At 35.1% G+C, this 19,955-nt stretch overlaps 1 protein-coding gene and 1 pseudogene across 2 annotated transcripts; one reads left to right on the top strand and one right to left on the bottom strand.

The window, feature by feature from the left end:
• Nucleotides 1–1,106: 1,106 nt before the first annotated feature.
• On the bottom strand, nucleotides 1,107–6,111 carry ABCI12 (cobalt ion transmembrane transporter). 2 transcript variants are annotated; one of them, XM_039020412.2, is made up of 8 exons: nucleotides 5,326–6,111; nucleotides 4,886–5,002; nucleotides 4,503–4,739; nucleotides 4,173–4,337; nucleotides 3,975–4,050; nucleotides 3,510–3,574; nucleotides 2,541–2,739; nucleotides 1,107–1,461 (listed from the first exon to the last, which is right to left on the bottom strand). In XM_039020412.2, the coding sequence occupies exons 1-7, from the start codon at nucleotides 5,683–5,685 to the stop codon at nucleotides 2,587–2,589; spliced, it is 1,173 nt and encodes a 390-aa protein (XP_038876340.1). In that variant the 5' UTR covers nucleotides 5,686–6,111; the 3' UTR covers nucleotides 1,107–1,461; nucleotides 2,541–2,586. The 2 variants fall into 2 exon arrangements, with proteins under 2 accessions (XP_038876340.1, XP_038876339.1); XM_039020411.2 differs by having other exon boundaries at nucleotides 3,948–4,050; nucleotides 5,326–5,927.
• Nucleotides 6,112–7,390: 1,279 nt separating this feature from the next.
• Nucleotides 7,391–19,737, top strand: LOC120067573 (putative methylesterase 11, chloroplastic; annotated as a pseudogene).
• Nucleotides 19,738–19,955: the final 218 nt, after the last annotated feature.

The following is a 19,955-nucleotide window of genomic DNA, read 5'->3' as shown; positions in this document are numbered from 1 at the left end:
CAATATACTTTAACAATCATCAGTCTTATAATAATCGGAAGTAGTTGAAGTTGATTATCGAAGATGATTTACGCTAGAGTTTGTAATCAGAGGTGGTTATCGGAGTCTAAAGTTGGTCGCATGAATGTGGTATTGAAGGAGATCGTCGAAGTTTATCGTTGGAGGTGATTTTCGAAGCCTGAATTTGGTCGCGCGAAAGTGGTTGTCGAAGTTGATGATCGAAAATGATTTTTGTCGAAATTTGTAGTTGAAGGTGGTTGTCGAAGCCAAAGTTAGTCGCATGGACATGGCATTGGAGTTGGTTGCCGAAGTTTGTTGTTGGAGATGGTTGTCGAAGCCAGAGTTGGTCATTGGAGTTGCTCGCTCGAAGGTGGTCATCGAAAATGATTTTTGTTGGAGTATGTAGACGAAGGTGGTTGTCGGAGTCTGAAATTCGTTATCAGAGTTAGATCACATAAATGTGGTCGTCAGAGTTGGGTCGCCAAAGTTATCACCGGAGATGGTTGCCGGAACTCGAAATTGGTCTTCGAAGTTGGTCGCGGGGAGGTAGTCGTTGAAGTTAGTCACCGGAGTTGTTATCAAATGTGGTTGTCGAAGCTCGGAGTTGTATCTGAAGTGGTTGCGATCGAGCCCAGAGTTGGTTCCTAGAGTATGACAACGATAGTTGCTGACAGTAGCCGATGGGTGGAGTCATTGAAAACATAGAAAGAATGGAGGGTTGGAGTAAGTTGAGGTGAGTTTGTAAAATATACAACTCCACTAATATTTGAAGTTGATTGGCCAAACATTAAGTTGGTATATTATACCAACTCAACTCAACTCAACTAACTCATGTTTGTGAATCAAACATCCCCTAAGATTTCAAAAAAGACATCTTAAAAATGTAAAAGAAATTTCTAAATATTAGGAAACAATTTTTTAAAAGAATCCAAATCCAAAGTGTTGTTTATCTAATAATTTAATAAGATTGCGACATTATAGATTTTTTTTCCAACAAATATAGGGATGAAGGATCAAATCTTCGACTTCTATGGAGAATTATCATGTCAATTACCTAGCTCACTTGACAGCTAGATTTATGAGAGTGAAATACCTTGAATATAAGGTGGTTTCAAATTTTTGTTTTTATTTTTTTAATTATTATTTTGAAACAGCGGGGCCTCATTAAATAATTTGTCATGAAGTAGTTATTTCCCACTAGAATAAAACAAACAGATTTTGAATACATTAGTTTCCTACAATAAAGAGAGAGATTCCCCTCCCTTGTCCTACCGAATCCATAAAGATCTTCACTTCCGAAGTATACAATCAAAGGAGCAGAGGAACATACCCTTCTGAACTCTCTCTCAATCTTGTACAATTTGAATCCACCCAATGAACTTTTCACGTCCCATCTAAGAAAAAGCCATGGGACGAGCAATATGAATCTCTAGGTTTGAAGAAACAGGTATTTATTTCCCCCTGTTAAACCAACAAGCAACCAGAAATCAGTTACGATCTCAAACTTCCATTAGCATAGAGATGTTTTGCTCACAATTATATTAACTTAAACGTTTGAAGATGAGAAGCCTAAGTCATATAGCTATGGTACATTGTAATTTCTTCATGGACATTGCAATATAATTCTATCTTTTAGTCTATTTGTTTATCTGTGTTATTGAGTTCTTTTGTTAGGAGGTATCCTAACAGAGTGTTTGGGTGCTGAGTTGAGTATTGAAGTCTGAATTAAGACGTCTACATCTAGGATGCAGAATTATTTAGCTGGAATTCCTCGATAAATGTGCAAAAAGAGAAATAAAAGATAGTGAAGTTTCTCGATAAACGTGCGAACTTCAATAATGAATATTATTGAAGTTGATGGAGCTGAGTTATTTAACACCGACTACTTATGAAATCAGTGGGTCAAACACCCCCTAAAGGTTATTGCAAGTAACATACAGATAGAGTCACTAACATGAATGTAGGTCAGCTGTTAAGATATAATCATTAAATACTACACTTTCGCTCAAGGTCCAACGTTTAAATCTTCATTCTCACATTTTTCATATTATTATTTTTTAATAACCAGGAGTTGATACTTTGCTCCCCTAAACCCAAAGGCATCCGCACCCACCCCAAGCCCAGGCCTGAGAACATCAAGAATTTTTGGTATTAGGTTCATTCAAACTTGGGACCTCTAGGTCCTCAATCCCTTGTCAATGCCATATTCAAAAGTTATAGATTGTTTCAAACAAAAGGCTTTCAAGGAACAATTATACGAGTCTAAACCATCCATGGGTTGGCCTAGGGGTAAATAAGGGAACATCCCTTTGATAATGGACTAAGAAGTCATGGGTACAATCCATGGTGGCCAACTGGCCAACTGGCCACTTATTTAAGATTTAATATCCTACAAGTTTCCTTAACATCCAAATGTTGTGGGATCAGGCAGATTGTCCCGTGAGATTAGTCAAGGCACACATAAACTAGTCTAAACACTCATGGATATCAGAGGGAAAAAAACAATTATACAAGTCTAATTAAGAGAGAAATTCACTTACAACAGCTTTAGCAGGGCGAGAAGATAGCAAAAAGTGGAAGCTGGTATCAAATGATGACGTTGTCGAAGAAAAAAGAAGCACTGATGACACCAAACAAGCATAACAAGGAGAGAATATTTGCCATTCTGCTTGATGAGTTTGATAAGAAATATAGCTTGTGATTGCTGCTATCTCCTCGGAAACCTCTTACGATCATTGCCTGCAGCGTGCGTAAGACATTGTGTCAAATTTTGATCGACATAAACGGACATAAAGCAACAAAACAAAAATGTATAAAACATCATTTGAAAGGCGTAGTGGAAAGATACCCATAGGGGTAGCTATGAGTTTATTACGTCGAAACAACATGTGCCACAAATAAAGGTCTATTATTAAGATTTTCAGCACAGTATCCCAAGGCATCTCTACACTCAGGTAATCGATATGGATTTTCCAAAAAAATACAACTTTAAGCGACCGATCAACTCATAAATGAAAGAATACCAATATCTGGAAGTACGACCATAAAATAAACAGAAAAATGAGAGCTAAAAAGTCATAAAAATGCATTCATTTTCTATATGTTCTCGTCCATTTTGCAACCTTACCTTATTTGCATAATCAAAATTTAATTTTTACTCTAGGTGATCTTGATAGTCAATCTCTACTTTTTTCTTTCAGTGGCCGAGGGAGGGGAGTGGGAGTTCCACTTCTTGCATTATGATCATGGCTCACTCTACTAATTCACAGAGCCTTTGACCACTCCAAAGCTAGCTCCAAAAGACAATAAAGACTCTATTAAGTTTTTAGCCTGGGGTATGAACCAAGACCTTACTAAGAACCCTGGGGTATCTTGATAGTCAATATGTAAAGAGGTCCTAAAATAAAATTAATGATTAGAAATATTTACCACTTTAAAACACAGATAAAGAACAGATAAAGCATTCAGTAATTGAAGAAATGCTCAGTAATAGGCAGTGAATAGGTTACCTGAGAAATCTGCTCTGCATGGGTAAAAATATTTTTAAAGATGCGACGGAGATAAGTAAAGAAAACTGCAGGGTCAACCAAGACAACCAAAATAATCATCAATGATACAAAAATTTAAACAAAAATACTTTGGGATGAAATGTGCAACATATTAGCATGAAAAATAACATTGAATATATTGAACTAGTGCGCAATACTTTCTATACTGAAGTGCTTCAAATCATGAAAAACACGTTAAATTTGAGGGGGGGGAAATGATCCCCCGGAACTAGAAGTTCATCAGGAGAATCTACATGATTGATAGAAATAGAATTCAGTGTAGAATTGAAGTGACGTGCTGATTGATGAAGTGTACATTAATCATTTCTAAGTCTACAAACCATGACAAGAGTTTCCCCGAGCAACACAAGTGTTCAGTTAAGAAGTTTGGATGTATACATGTTGGCAATGTCTCTGGATGCTTACCATCAACCGTCTCCATTGTGGTCAACATTTGCCAGTTTATCCTGCGGGATACAACCCCTAATGCAACATTTCGAACCTGGCAACACATGATTCCTTTTGTAAATGGCAAAAACATTGCAATAACAATGCCACTAACAATACTATTAAAGATTTATCAATCATCAGAACTACTTTTCCAGTAATTTATTAATAGTTTACCTCATCAAACACAAGACTGACGAATCTCAAAGAAAGTAAAAGCGTAAGTGTGATTTCAGCAACTGGAACACCAAAATACCCCAAAGGAAGCATAAACCAACGTATCGCAAATGCAAGTTGTTCAGGGGCTGTGGTTGTGAGGCAGAGACTTGCACTTTGGAAGACCTTCGAGAAATATCAAACCAAGAGTTGAGATCTCTTCAGGCAACTATAAGCCAATTAATTCAACCTTGTTTACTCCTCTTTTCCTCATCTCAATACCCCTTTCAAATAATGTGTATAGGGAAAAGAAAATAACATGCAGCTGATAAAAAATAAGATTCAACTTACAACAAATGTTAAACATGCTGATGTACTTGCTATTGACAAGCCTTTCCTCGTAAAAGTTAAAGGGCCTAGCTTTGCAATTAAATATGAGTAACCTCCCAAAGATGAAGGGAGCTCAGGCAATCCTATCATTCCAGGTGGAGGAGTTCTTGATTGGATGAGGGGTGGCACACCGTCCGCACCCAGTCCCAACATGACGAACAAAATTCCTGAGAGTATAGACACTCTTCCCAGTTGGTCCTAAAATGTTAGAGAATCCCTCCACAATTATCACATTGTTCAATCCAGTGGGATAGAAATGTTAACCATAGGCATTACCAAGGTCCTAAGGATCCATTGATTGAAAGAAAAATAGGGATAATATTTGGCTTTTGAGCAAAGTGTACCTTCCATAACTCGGTTGGAAGAATCCATATGGATAGAAAAGCCAAGAAAATCACCAGTCCAAAACGAATAGTGATGTTTGATCTAGCTGGTAAAACAACAAGAGCCAACAGCCATACCTGTCAAACAAAAATAAGCAGTCAACTGGAAATCATAAAAACAGTTGTTGGAAAACCAACAAAGCCACAGTGGAAGAATTTGCAGATCGTGGATGAATAAAATATGGGACAAACTTCGTTACAAAGAACACGATTAGTCAAGTGACCGAGCTTGTGAAGCTCTGCAGCCAACAAACATCCAAGATTTTTGCATCGAGAAACCATAAATTACTTAAATCAAATAATAACAAGATTGTAGGAAAAAACTAAGCACCATTTTCACAATAACGTGCTGCTTAAAGAGAGAATCAGAACAAGAAATGTCCAGAAAATTTCTAATTTACCAATTTAATTCGCGGGTCTACAGAATGAAGAAATGTGACTGGCGAAGAAATGAACTGGCTGATGGGGCTGGCGGTTGCACCGGCAATCAATCGCAACATTTTGTCGGCAGCTAAAGCTCCATTGGGTAACCATTTTAGCCATTTCTCAGTTCCAGCATCATCATTCTTAGAAGCTCTAACTCGAAAACTTCTGTTTCCCACTGGCTTAAGGATGATTTTCCAGTAAACAGACGGTCCAACTTTGCCGGAATTTAGGGCTGAAATCGAGGTAAAAATTGGGGGCACTAGGGCTTTGGGAATATGAACGGGGGACGGAAGAGAATAGGCGACTGTTCGAAAAGAACTGTACGGAAAGTTCATGGAGGACGAGTCGATGAAGAAGAAACTGTGCTCTCTCTTTGGGAGTTTTGTCTGTTCGGTGCCGTCGGAGTTTCTTCGGGATATGGCGGGAATTCGTTTTCCGGCGATATTGTGGGATTTCTCCTAATCCTTCGAACGTTGATAAGACGACAGATCGTCTCGATCAAATTCGTCGATGTGTCGTCCTCTTCTCTCTCTTTCTCGACGCAATTTTGGAAATCCCGAAATAATCCGGCCGGCTTGGTTCGGTTCTTTCCGTCTCAAAAGATATACAAAAGTTGTTTGTTGGTCAAATGATCACAAAAACTCGATTATTTGGGGAGCTCATGATTATTGGGAATCAGATTTGAGTTTACTGTAATTGTATTTAGATCGCAAGATTGAAATTGGATTTGATTTGATTTTTGTTATTGATTTATTTAATACTTTTTTTTCTACAATGAACTATTAATATATCCTAATTTCATGGATTTTAAAATACAACAAGCTACCTAAGTTTGAATTACTCTTTTTTCTAAAATTTCTTTTTTTATTGATATTGTTATTTTTTAAAAATAAACTTACTACTAATAAAATTTCTTTTTTTTTATTGATAAGTTTGCAAAGTTTCTTCGCTTTCCTTTCTTTCTTTTTTCTTTTTTCTTTTTTAAGTAATTAGTAATTTTCTTTCAAATAAACTTGCTAGTTTTTTGTATTGAACTTGCAAACTTACTGATTTTTTAAATTTGCTATTTTTTTTAATATTTTTTTGCAAATAAACTTTTTAATTTTTAAAAATACATATATAAATTAAATTATTGTTTTATATTTCCAAAAATATATATATCTGTTTAAATGAGAGAGAAATTAAAAATGATTGTTTAACTACCTTTTTGTTTTGTATTAAACTCTCCATTCATTATTACCATTTTAAGGATCCTACATTTAAAAGATGTATAACAAAGATTTATACAAATAAGTAGAAAAAAATTCAAGTAATGCTATTTTTTTGTTTACTAAAAAGTCAACTAATAATGTCGTACTTTTTTATTAATAAACAAAGCATTTAGACATCATCACAATTATATAGAGAGTATAAATTCACGAATAACCTAAATGTAATGTCCAAAAAATATTTCTAAAAATGTATATTACGCCATAAGCATAAGTTGGAAACAAAACAATAAACCTCACATATGAAATTTTGATTTGTTCATAACAACAAATATACTAAAAAAATTGAATGAACGTGACAAATTTTCAAATTGAGCATAATGAGGTCTTAAATGTGAAATCGGATCAAAGGATAAATCCATCACAAAACTTATTCAAAGGAAAAAAAAAAAAAAAAAAAAAAAAACATACACAAGTTTAACAAAGAAACAGGTGAGTAATGGAATACAGATTTTTAATAGAATAGAGCATGCTGAAGAAAATGTATTGAAAAGCAGACAAGCAATGCATGATAAAATAGGAACACAGATAAAAAATGGACAACCAAAAAGAATATATTCATCATCGGTCTGAAAACAGTGGGAATTTTTTATGTTGCACTACAAGAATTTTGGGCTTTAATGTCAGTTGGAAAAAGTGAAATCGGGTGTATAATGTCGATTCTATTTTTTTTTTATAAAAAAACGGATCTTTAATGTCGGTTTAAAACCAACATTAAAGATCTGCTTTAAAAAAAAAACAATTTTCTTTTTTTTACCTTTTTTTTTTCATTTTCCGCTTCACTCCTCCCTCCAACCCGCCCAAGCATCCAGCCAACACCTTTCCCAACCCCCTCTCCTTGTCCATTTCCAGCAACTGATGGTCTCGAATGCATTCTTCACGAAGAGAGAAGACTGAACACTCGTTGACTTCAGAGCAGGCTTTGGAGGCAGCAGCGACACTTTTCCAAAAACGCCCACTTGATTGTCCTGTGTCATTTGATCGCTCTACTTCGCTCCGATAGCTGACCTCCGGTAAGAAGAATCGGAAGGCCTTGTCGCGGAGTTCGAGTTCTCGAGCTCGCTCCCTCACTGACCCTCTCCTTCAACCTCAACAGCTTGTTAATCAGGTTCATTGAGTTGTGATTGTGTGACCGTGATTGATATGGATGATCGAGGTTTCGATGTTTGATTGTTGACGGATGAGCGTTGATTGAAATTTTTGTATTGTGGATTGTGAATTGTGCATTGTGTTTGGGGAATTTCAATTTTGTCTATATGGGAACTAGATTGTTTTCTAGTCTGTTTTAGACCAATTTTAGTGGGAAGTTTAATCGATTGGACCCTAATGAGAGCTTTTAAATATTCTAATTGTTCAAAGTACGATGAAGTGAATTATTGTTTTCCCATCATGTATTTAATGAACAACTTCGTTATAACTATATGTTAAATTTAGACTTATTTAAACTACAAGGAGAATAATTGAAATTTAATTTTGGCTAACAGATGGGGAAAGAATGATAGTCTTGATTTTTGTTTACTAACTGTTTCATTTTCTTCTTTCAAATTATACAGATGAATTAAATATATATTTGTATGTGTCTAATTCTTACGATTTCAATTTAGAATTAAAATGAGTGCACTAATATAAAGGACATAAGAAACAATGGTGCTTGTATAGATGAACTTCTATGTCAAGTTTCTAAACAAACTAATTGGATTGTTCAAATTATCAATAGAGTTTTGTTGATTGTTTGTCTTTTTCACATATTGTTCCAAAAGGTTATTTTTTGAGTTTCCTGCCAAAAGCATTTATGGTTCTAATAAGCTTCAAATTGACAGGACATAAAGCTAGATGACTTGGAAACAAATCACTTTGTTCTTATCCATGGAGGTGGTTTTGATGTTTGGTGTTGGTATAAAACTATTGCTCTTCTTGAAGAAGCAGGCTATAGAGCCACAACAATAGACTTAACTGGTTCAAGAATTCATTCATTTGATCCAAACAGCATCACAGATCTCTCGCAATATGTGCAGCCGCTCACGGATGTTCTTGAAAAGCTTCCTGTTGACGAAAAGGTTTCCATCCTTTTAACCCAATTTTCTATATATATATACACACACATACACATTCAAGAATGTATGTACATATATAGATTTATGTTCTATAGGCATTAGTATTCATACATATGCATGCTCGTGGGTGTTGAAAATTCACAGAGAGTGTTAAATTTATTTGAGCCTAATTTTTGGACGAACACTCGAGTTTAGTGGTGATTTAACAAAAATGTTATTGGGATAGGTTTTTCTATTTCGATTGTCTATTTTTTTTTTTAATTAAGTTATTGTATTTTGCACTTGACTCCCTCGAAGCTTAATTTCTTTTATCTTCTTAACTTATGCAGGTTATCCTAGTTGGGCATGATTTTGGTGGTGCCTGTATTTCATATGCAATGGAATTATTTCATTTCAAAATTGCGAAGATTGTCTTCCTTGTTGTAGCAATGTTGAGTGATGGGAAAAACACTCTTGATATATTTTCCTTGCAGGTACTCTCATTCCCTGATATAAATGATTTTGTAGCTTTGGACTTGAATGTATATAGAAAGTTGAATTTCATATAAAATACTACATATCGGTACAAATGATTAACTTTCAAAATTTTAAATGTTATTTTCTCTTCATTCTTGTTTTTGGCTTTTATTAAATGTTGTTAGACGATCTTTTTGCACTCTTCCGATCATGTTTATTTTAGTTTAGCTATGTTTGAATCTGTGCTAGGCTGGTTCGGACGATGTCATGCGACAGCGAGTCTTTGTGTACTCAAATGGCAATGACAACCCTCCAACAACTATTGAATTGAAAAAGATGGAACTTTGAGATGTTGTAGCTGTGAAAGAATGGAGGTACTTTTCAAAATTATTTGTTGTCTCATTGTGTTTACCTCCTCTCTTTCTACCAATCACATGTGCATATTAGGAAGAAACGATATCTTTAGAAAATGGCTCTCGTCATCTTGGTTTGAACTCGATGTGAAACAGCTGTTTGATCATTACTTTTCACACATCAGTTGGTTGTAATTGGACTCAGAACTAACTTTTTAATTGATGCAGCCAAGAGACACTAGTGGTATGTTATTATATTCTCAACAAAATCTGCAGATCTCAAAGAGGTCGAGGATTGGCGCAGGCTACCATATAATCGACATGTTTACATAGCCTTATAGATTAATCCGTCAATGTGAAGTTACTGCTATTCTCGTTTTATATGGCTTCCCTAGGTATGGTTTCCTTGTCAAAGTATCCAAGTACACATTTTGACGTGTATTACGTTCTTCAAAATGATCGTGAAGTAACTTCTTCATTTCAGGTTATTGACGGGATCTATCCTGGCTCACGAGACGATGCACGCATGGCTTAGGCTTAAAGGTCGTTTATTTGCTTCGTACTCTTTATGTTTTCTTTTTTATTGATTTCACAAATAGGTTTTTAACACGTCACATCGTCAAACAGGTTATCCCAATTTAAAGTCTAAGGTTGAAGAATACTCTATTATTCTAATCTTGCTTCTATTGCTCGTTTCATGTTATGAATACTATTTTGATTCATGTTCCTGGGCCTAATCTAGCATACCTCACAACATTTTTTTTTGTTACAATTCTTTGCTAGTGTTTTTTTTCGAGACTGCAGTTACAATCATCTCTTGGAAGTTCTCTTTCCATAACATTTTTACATGGGATAATTTTTTCTTTTAATGGGAGAAATTAATGTAGCTCCATAGAAACCATAAATACAAACACCACTCACTTTTTTAAAAAACTATTTTTTAGGCTTCCATCTTTTCAGTAGTTCCCTTGGCCTCTTTCAGATTGATGCTTTATCACCCTCTTTATATTTTATAGTATTATTAATATTGTGCATAGTTTCCTATTAAATGAAAAGAAGATGTTGAGATCATAATTGATTTGTTTGCTGGTGATTCTATCTTGTGTTTGAATGCAAAGGAAAAATGAAATTATTTTGTACAAAGAAGAAAGAGAAAAGTTGAGATCTCTCAATGCTTAGCAATAATGGCGATTTTTTTTTTTTTTTTTTAAGATCAAAAGACTTATAATGCAGATTTATGCATACAAGGTAAAGGTTAAGAAATAGACAACAAGATTTTAGCATGGTTTGGCAAGAGGTGCCTACGTCCACAAGAAGAGCTGAGATTTCTTGAGAAGTAGAAAGGGAAAAATATTATAGATAAATTCTTCTAACTCATTGATTTCTCTCTTTTTATCTCTCTCTTTTAGATCTTTTATATATAGGATGTTTACAATTTTGTTGAAAGATAAAAGTTAGATAAAATGTCAGTTTCACTTTAAATAGTTACTGTTTCAACACTTTTCAATATACTTGAGGAAGAACGGGATGTCATAATCAAGCATGGAACACAATCATAAGAGAGTTGGTGTGCTGCAACACACGGGATGCATACGTCTCAATTCAAGAAAGTACTTTGTTATGCTTACAATTGCTATTCTTCTGGTGTTGAGAAAGAACTGAGTAACTAAAACCAACTCAAGAAGGTACTTTGTTGTTCACTCAAGTCCCTTTGTGAAAAATATAATATTCTTATGCTTTGAGCATTAAACTAAAACTAGATAAACTAGCTAAATCTATGAGGATCGATTCTGTTTATGATCAGAATTATCTCTATAGTAGATAGGTTACTAACTGTTGTTACACTTTTTTTCACTTAAACAGGATATACAAGAGAAAGGAGCAATATTGTGGTGATTGAATCATATAGAAGATAGGTTACTTGTTTTCTTATTTTTTTTTCTTCTCTCTTGACAAGGCGATTTTTTTTTTTTTTCAAAATAGTCTCTTCTTAGCCTTTACCAGTGGATACGAAACTATTTCAGAGTAAGGTTCTTTTGGAAACTAGTCGAATTAGAATTTGGGAGCTAACTCATTTGAGCAATAATGAAATGACTTTGAGTGAAGTTTTCCATTTTGTTAGGTTCAAGTTTGATGTGTAAGGCTAAATTTTGATTTTTAAGGATTTGAAAGGAAAATAGGAAGATTGCATTGAACATGTTTTAAGAAGGTTGACAAGTGGAGAAGGTACATCTAACACAAAAGGGACTTCATAACAATATTAATAACAAGTACAAGGTAATATTTATAAGACGCTTATCTTAAAAGTCTATTTGTTCTAAAATTTTGGATTAGATTCAGTGTTGGATTGCTATGATTATTCTGCAGTTATGGTAGTCAGAACTTAGTTATTTATGACTTTTATTGAGTGGTTTATGGTAGTGGAACTTCTTAGACATCCTTTGTTGAATAGAAAAGGGTGGTTCTGTTTTTTTTTTTTTTTTTCCTGTGCTTTTTTCACTGATATCGTTCTCCTGTTACCAGTTACCAGTTGATTAAATTTAACTTACAAGCCATATTGAATGACACCCATCTATATGCTATCTAGAAATATAAAATAACAATACCTATATTAGAAACTTATAACAATAACGATAACAATAATAATCATTTGAAAAGAAAAAAAAAGCAACGGTAACAATGAGAAAAACAAGAAGGGGATGGCAATGTTTTGAATGGGGTTAGCTTCTTATTTACATTAATAACCCTGTTGGTATCACAAATTTAGTCATTAGTTACCGATATGTCCAAGCATGCCTCTACCTTCATATACATTAAAAATATGTTGAATATTCTATACCCCATTTACATATTCATTGCTACAATATTCAATGGTTGGTATATTCCTTTGCTGAAGTTTTAGAGTAACGCATATGTGCAATTTATGCTGCATCAATCATCTGTTATCTTGCTGAAATTTGTGTAGATTTTTCAAGGTTGAAAACTTTTAATCTCGTGCATGATATTTCTTGTTAGTTGTTATAATCTTCTACTTCTTATATGATCAGAAGCAGTAGAAGGCTGGAGAAAGGAAAATTACAAACTCTTTGTAATAAAAAGGGTCTATCCACTCTTCCATCTCTAGCCCTTAAGTTGATGCATCATGGTCTACCCCCTGATACCCTAGTCGCTGCCGTGAAACGAAGGACAACACCCCAACAAAGGACTATAAGCACGATTCTCTGCTGCCTTCAACTTTTGTCCGAGGTTGGGTAGGGTTCCAATCATATACTCAACTTTAAACTAGAAGATCCTTCATATGTCTATTTTCTTGTATGTGTTTAGGTAAACTTTTAGTGAACATCTACTGCTAGACGTTTATATATCAAAAGACAGGGTATGCTTCACTTAAGTCTTTTCATTTCATCTTGGTAGTGTCTACTGTGTATAGCAGATCTTGCTTGAATCTATGACATTTGTGAAGGTTTTTGCACAACTGAAGGATCTTGCATATGAAATCAAAGCAGCAGAGTTGGTTTCACCTACTTTAATTGTCATTGGAAAAGTGGTCTTTCTCTCACCACATTGGTCTCTTTCTTCCAATGAAGCCCCCAATTTCACCTACTTTATAAGCAGTGATTTTCTTTGTCGGATGCTATACTAGAGCACAGTGAAGCGGCATATTCTCATTACCATTTCTTGCAATTATTAAAATAAAACTTCCAAAGTTCAAGGTTTTTCTAAGTTCACGAGGACTCTCGTGCAGTGAGATTACTTCATCAGCAACCAATTTTGTTGAAGTATTGGTGACAGAAAAATTGTGCAGAAATTTCATTAGAATGTCTAGTGTATTGATTAACACCTTTTTTGTCCCCTTAATTTGGGTTACCTCTCGTTCTAGAAATAACAAAAAATACAGACTGTGAAGGGCATATTCATTTATAGTGTTGATGTTCACCTCAAATATGAATTTATGGTTTCTGCAGTTTGGGATTTGTTTTTCTCATATATAATGATATGAATTTGTAGTGTTTGGGAATGTATTAATTGAATTTCTTAGTCCAAGTTTCATTTAATTTGGATAAAATTTCTTTATCCAAATTAAATAAAGCAAAAAAGGATTCAACAATGGAATTTAAAAAAAAAACGAACAATAATTGAAAAACGCACATGGATTATGGGCTTCAATGTCGGTTTTAAACTGACATTAAAGCCCATAATTCTTGTAGTGTTAAGATTACAAATCGAACCAAATGCGTCAATCCAAGTGTGAAAAAATCACGATAAATTACAAACAATGGAATATACCTGAAACAAAGCATGATCAAATAATAACATATGCAAAAAAATCAAAAGAAAACCAAATAAAAATAGTTACAAAACATGCAAAGTAGAACCCAATAAGAGCAAATCCGAAACAATCAAAGCATTACAAAAGAAGATTGGATCCAAAACAATGAAAGCATTACCGAAGAAGAACAGGTCAAAACACGCAAATCAAAACCAAATAATAACATATCAAAAACATTCAAATGAATATGGAATAGAAACATATTTAAAGCATGCAAAACATAACCCATAAAGAACATATTTGAGAAAACAAAAGTAGTACCAAATAAGAAAAGACTTGGGAAAAAAAAAACTAGAACTAGAGAGCTACAAATTCAAGCATTCAAATGAAAACCAAATAAAACAGATTTTTAGCATGCAAACAAATACCAAAGTACAACTGATCAAAAATATTTAAACCAACACCGAATCAAAAAAATACGAAACAAACCAACCAGAACCAAATCAAAACTAATGAAATCTAGGATTGAAATCGCATAAATGCAAAAATAAGACCATCATGATCATCATCGATCTTAAAGATAAGCAACTTACCTTTCAAGAATGAGCCCTCTCATACCAAGCTTCCAATCATTAGAAGGCCCCTCCTACCAAGCATTTGATGGCGGCAATAGATATAATTCTTAGTCGTTGGAGCGGTAGGGGAGAAATTTGAGGCTCCGTTTGCATTGTGATTCCATATATTAGGGTTTCAAATACAGAAATGACACGATATCAGGGGGAAAGATGAAGATTGAATGAGCATTTATGGTATCATAACATTAATTAAGGTTTTAGAGAAGGTGTGGAGATGGAAGAAGGAGAAAGCGTGTGGATAGAAGAATATGAAAATGAGGAGGAGAGAGAGACGAGTATGGAATCGTAGTCAATTCGATGTTGGGTTTTATGTCCTAAAACTCGCAGTTTGTAAAAGATAAACATATTCTATAATCAATAAACTTATTATTGATTCTACAAATTGCATATGTAAAAGTCTAAAACCAATAAACTAAAATCTATAGCTATTATATGAATACTTGAACTTTATGTAGAGACATAGAGATGGATCAAGTTCGAGTAAATAGCTAAAATGATTTATAGTACATGATTAAGATTGGGTACCTTATTTTGGTAATACTATTAGATGCGGCACACTCTATAGTTGTTACAAAGAGTTGTAAAGATACATCAAACGAAGTGATCCAGATTCGTTCATGTATTGACATGAGGAGTGGGGGCGTCCTATGCAATGAGTTTGCATAAGATCGGACCAAGAAATAAGTCACCCTTACTTTATACCGTTGTTTACTATATAAGACTGACTATTTCACTTAGATGACCTAGGTAACTCGATCTTAATCCTGAGCTAACTATGAACTCCTGTTTATTTAGGATTATCCTTAAATTTGCATATATGAGAGTTGACTCAATAGCACTGACTCAATAAGCCTCCCATTTCAGGAGTAAGACCGGATAGATAACTGAGAACATGGGGTACAAGACGATATTTATGCCTACCTGATTTAGGGATAAGAGAAAGATTGTTCTCTTAATTACTGAATCCAGGTCTTGAACAAGGGGCCCCACCCTCTCACTGGGCTGAGAGGGTCCTGGTTTAGTGACTAGATCACAAACTAATTGTAGGATCAGTAGAAACTTAAGGAACAAGATGTGATCTCGAGGGTAAAACAGATATTTGACCCAACTGTTATTACGAACAACCTGTGAAAGGTCGACTTACTAATTATGGTTGAATCATGTGGACATAATATATTTACAGTGGGGGGAGTGCAACTATGAGATTTAATAGAGTGACTCATTAGTTAACGAATGAGTACTAATTCAGTTTAAAAAGTTTAGCTAATTAATCTTGGATCGTTGGAGCCCATGATCTGTAGGTCCGTGAGGTCCCCTTACTAGCTCGTAAATGGATTGACTTTAGAGTAGCGTGATAAGTTAATTTGAAACGTTCAAATTGAAATTAAACAGAATTGGAGAATTAAATAATATTTAAATTGATTTAAATATTAAATTCATGAAGGTGGAATTTGTGTAAAATTAATTTAATATTTGATATTAAATTAATTAGAATTAATTAAATTGTTTAATTAATTATTTATTATTAAAAATAATCTATGAAATTAATTTTGTAAAATTAATAATAATTTCATTTTTGAAATTAAGTTGATTTTGGAAATCAATTTGAAGTTAGAAAATAGAAAAACACAAAAATGAAAAATGTTGGATTTCTCCACTCACCTAACCAACTAGCTCACTCAATTTCCCAATTGCTCTTGCTTCAATTCACTAAGCATGAGTTGCATCTCATGCAGCCTTCTTCTATGCATGAATATCCTGTAATAAATAGAGAAAATGGAAGTGGAAATCGGGCATGCAAACTATTAGAACTTGCTGAAGTTTTGTTGAAAACTTATAAGGTTGAAGAAGGGTTCTTCAAGTTACATTAGTGACGTTCTTCTCCAAATTCCCTTCATTCAAAATTATTTTGAGTATCACAACTCAATCTAAAGCCGTAAGAGAATTGTAAGGAAGATCTTGAGGTGGTTTGCAAGAAGAATTGGAGAAGATTTACCACTGAATTTGAGTTTCAAGAGGTTATACAAAGGTATGACTTAAAACCCTCTTATTATTGTATAAGCATGTTTTATTTATAACCAAAATTAATGAATTAGAATGCTTATGATTCTTGTTGCTTCCGCTGCATGCTGATATACTCCTATGGTATCAGAGCATCATTTAAGTATTCAATTTGGTTTAATTTTGGTGTAATAGGGGGTTTTTCATGAGTTATATGAAAATAGTGCACTAATATGGTTTTCTGAGTTTTGGCATCTAATTTCTCTTAGTTTCTTGATTAAATTTGTAATTAATTGTTGTTTGATGAGTTTATATGTGTGCTCAAGAGTCTGTAATTTATTTGGAGTTATTAGAGTTGAAATTAAGTTGTAATTGAAAAAAGAAGTGAAAAAGGTCGAGCAGAAGGAACCAGTTCTTCAGCTTCTACTCAAATCTCATTAAAGATTTCAAGCGAGACCAAGAGCAAGATTTCAAGCATTTGAGCAAGAGCGAGATGTTTCCAAGCGAGATCTTCACAATTCCAGTGAGATACCATGTACAAGTAGCAGGATTTCAAAGTTTCAGGCGAGATTTCGTTTCGAGCGAGATTCTGATGGAATTTTTTAGCGAGATTTTGAATCAAGTTTGAGCGAAATTTCTAGTTCGAGCGAGATTCTATTGGAATTTCGAGCTAGGAGCGAGAGATTGAGTTTGAGCAAGGTTTTTGAATCGGTTTTACGAGTTTGACCCGTTGACTGATCAAGGACCATCGAGGATTGACCCGTTTTCTTCAAACTTGACCCGGTTCATTTTCAAAAGGGTGGTCCAATTCAGGTGGTTCATATCCGATTCAAGTTGTTTGGGTTCAGTTTGGAGCGGTTTGAGCGGTTCAGAAGCTGTTTGGAGCTGTTTTGTATTTCTTAGGCTTTTGTTTGCTTGTTTATGCTAAAACTAAAACCATATCAGTATGCATTTAATTATTTATGCATGTGATGTATGTTATAATTAAATAAATATTGTATGTGTGATAACTTGTAGAAATACAAGTTATTTATACCACCTTATCTAGATATTGCGGCCAAAAGTTAGTAAATATGCACCTATTGTATGAAAATTAGCCTACTATTACAATAATTATAAATGTTTGTAATTACACCCACTAACACCATAAAGATGGAAGACAAGCCGAATTTTACTCTGTTTGCAGGAGACCAAGTCGCCGCTTGCGCTCAAGGCTCACGAGAAACTGATCAATGCATCTCTATCACATTGCGCCCGTCAATCAACAATGAAGAGATGATTATCGCAATGACGGCGCAATGCGACAGTCGATCCAGAGTTGTGTTGCAATCACATGCGGTAATAAAAACAACACTGCATGCGAACCCATGATCAAAAGATGCAGCTGAGCAATGCAAAAGCAGAGGATCGAGACCGCGTACAACTAACGGTTGTGCAGAATTGACGGTCTGATTGCATAACAGAAGGAAAAATATCCCTCCATCTTCGGAATTTCCATAACAATCAGTGGGGACCACAAGGCTGGAGTCAAAGATCTGCACCTATAAATACCCCATAGATTTCAGAGAAAAAAAAAGGCTACTTGATACGGGGTAAGTGCTGCAAAATTATTGAGAGAAAAGGCTGAGCTGAGTGCTTAAGTGAATAAATCCGGGAAGAAGACGAGATAAGGCCGAGAAGTGAATCTCAGATCTAATCTTCCAAACACCCAATTGAAAGCTCTATGCAAAGATCCTTGCTACCAATGGAGCAAGCCTGAGAGGGAAGCTCTTCCTACCATTAAATCCATCATATCCGGCAAGCAGATCTCCATCGAATCAGTACCAAGACATTGACACTTGTTTGTATCTGTTCTATCTCTTTCATCGTTGTATTTCACTTTTCTTTACCTCTGCATTCACACCATGTATCAAACACTTAATAGAGATATTAAATGTTTCAATAGCTTTCATTTACCATTTTCTGTCTATTTCCGTTCACCCGTCAATCACTTTCTTCATGATGTCTTCTTAATTCCCTGATAAGCAATATGAATTAACCAAGTACTTAATCTGCGTTAAAGATATAAAATGCGTTTAACTAAGGCATGCTAGGCGACATCTTCACCTGTGAGAGCAGAAGTGAAGATGCCATTCCAACCTATCGAGAGAAGGTCAGAAGAATGCGTTAACTAAAGCAAGCAGTACTTCCAAACATAGAAGCAACCTTGCATTCATTACGTTAGTCTTTGTTTCACCACAGACATGTGGGAGCGCGGCCGATCACTGAAAGATGTACATCAAGAGAAGAGCGGAAGAACATTTGTAGCTTCAATGCAATTGAGAACTTGCGTTGTTATATTCTTTGTCTTTGACTTTCTATTCTGTTCATAAGACTTGCCGCTGCATTCCACGTTCTTTGCATAACTTTCACAGCCAGCTTGATCCCAGCATCTTGTAACATGAAGCATGTATCTTGTATCATCTAGCTTAGGTTTATTGTATTTTTATTTTATTATCGCACCTTTACTGCTTTATTCTACTTTATTGCAATTTATATACCTGTACAAACCAAACTTTTAAAGATTGAAAACCTGGTCGCATATATCATGAACATACCGCAATAACCTAAATCAGTCCCCGTGTTTGACCTCGGATCACACCGAGAAACTTGCGGTGGAATTACACTTGGTTCCATCGTAAGGAAACTTGTGACAACGCATGGCATACTACGTGAACATCCATAATTAACGCATATCTAATGGTAGTATCGCATCATTTCAAGCATAGAACATCATCAATCATACATCTCAGTGTTAGCATATATAAAATGGTCGACAAGTTTATGGCGCTGTTGTCGGGGAATTGGTTAACAGTTTATTATTTGAGTGTGTTTTTGATATTTTTCAGGACAGATCTCATTGTACTAGCTGTTCAACATGGAGAGCAACATAACGGTTTATGAGTCCTGGTGTTGAACTGGAATTCGTAGCTAACCCTGAGATCGAGTAAACTTTCCGCGCAAGGGTATGTCATAACAGAATTAGGCGAAAGAAGGCGGACAATAATGATAATGCAGTACCGGCTGTGAACCAAGGGGCTGTTCGACCGGCTCAGGATCCTGTCTTCCTGGCGGTTGATCGCAACATCCCGATGCGTAATTATGCGACACCCAATTTGTATGATTTTTCGCCTGGAATTTTGACGCCGACTATGGAGGAGAACGCGTGTTTTGAGATTAAGCCGGTCATGTTGCAGATGATTCAAAATGTCGGGCAGTTCGGGGGTCTACAAGGTGAAGACCCACATGCCCATCTGACCAAATTTGTCGAGATGTGCGGCAATTTTTCCTTACCTGGCGTGACCCCATAAAATATAAGATTGTATCTGTTCCTTTACACCTTGAAGGACGAGGCTAAGGGTGGGCTTACTCACTGGAGCTAAATGAGATCACTTCATGGGAGCAATTGGTGGAGTGTTTCATGAAGAAGTTCTTCCCACCTGCCGTCAACGCAAAGCGACGAAAGGATGTGTTGAACTTTGAACAGAAGGAGAATGAGACCCTAAGCACCGCCTGGGTGCGATTCAGG

Source organism: Benincasa hispida, chromosome 12 (assembly GCF_027475165.1).
Source record: "Benincasa hispida cultivar pf3 chromosome 12, pf3_genome.v1.1, whole genome shotgun sequence".
NCBI classification, from domain to species: domain Eukaryota; kingdom Viridiplantae; phylum Streptophyta; class Magnoliopsida; order Cucurbitales; family Cucurbitaceae; genus Benincasa; species Benincasa hispida.
This window is presented reverse-complemented; position numbering and strand designations above follow the sequence as displayed.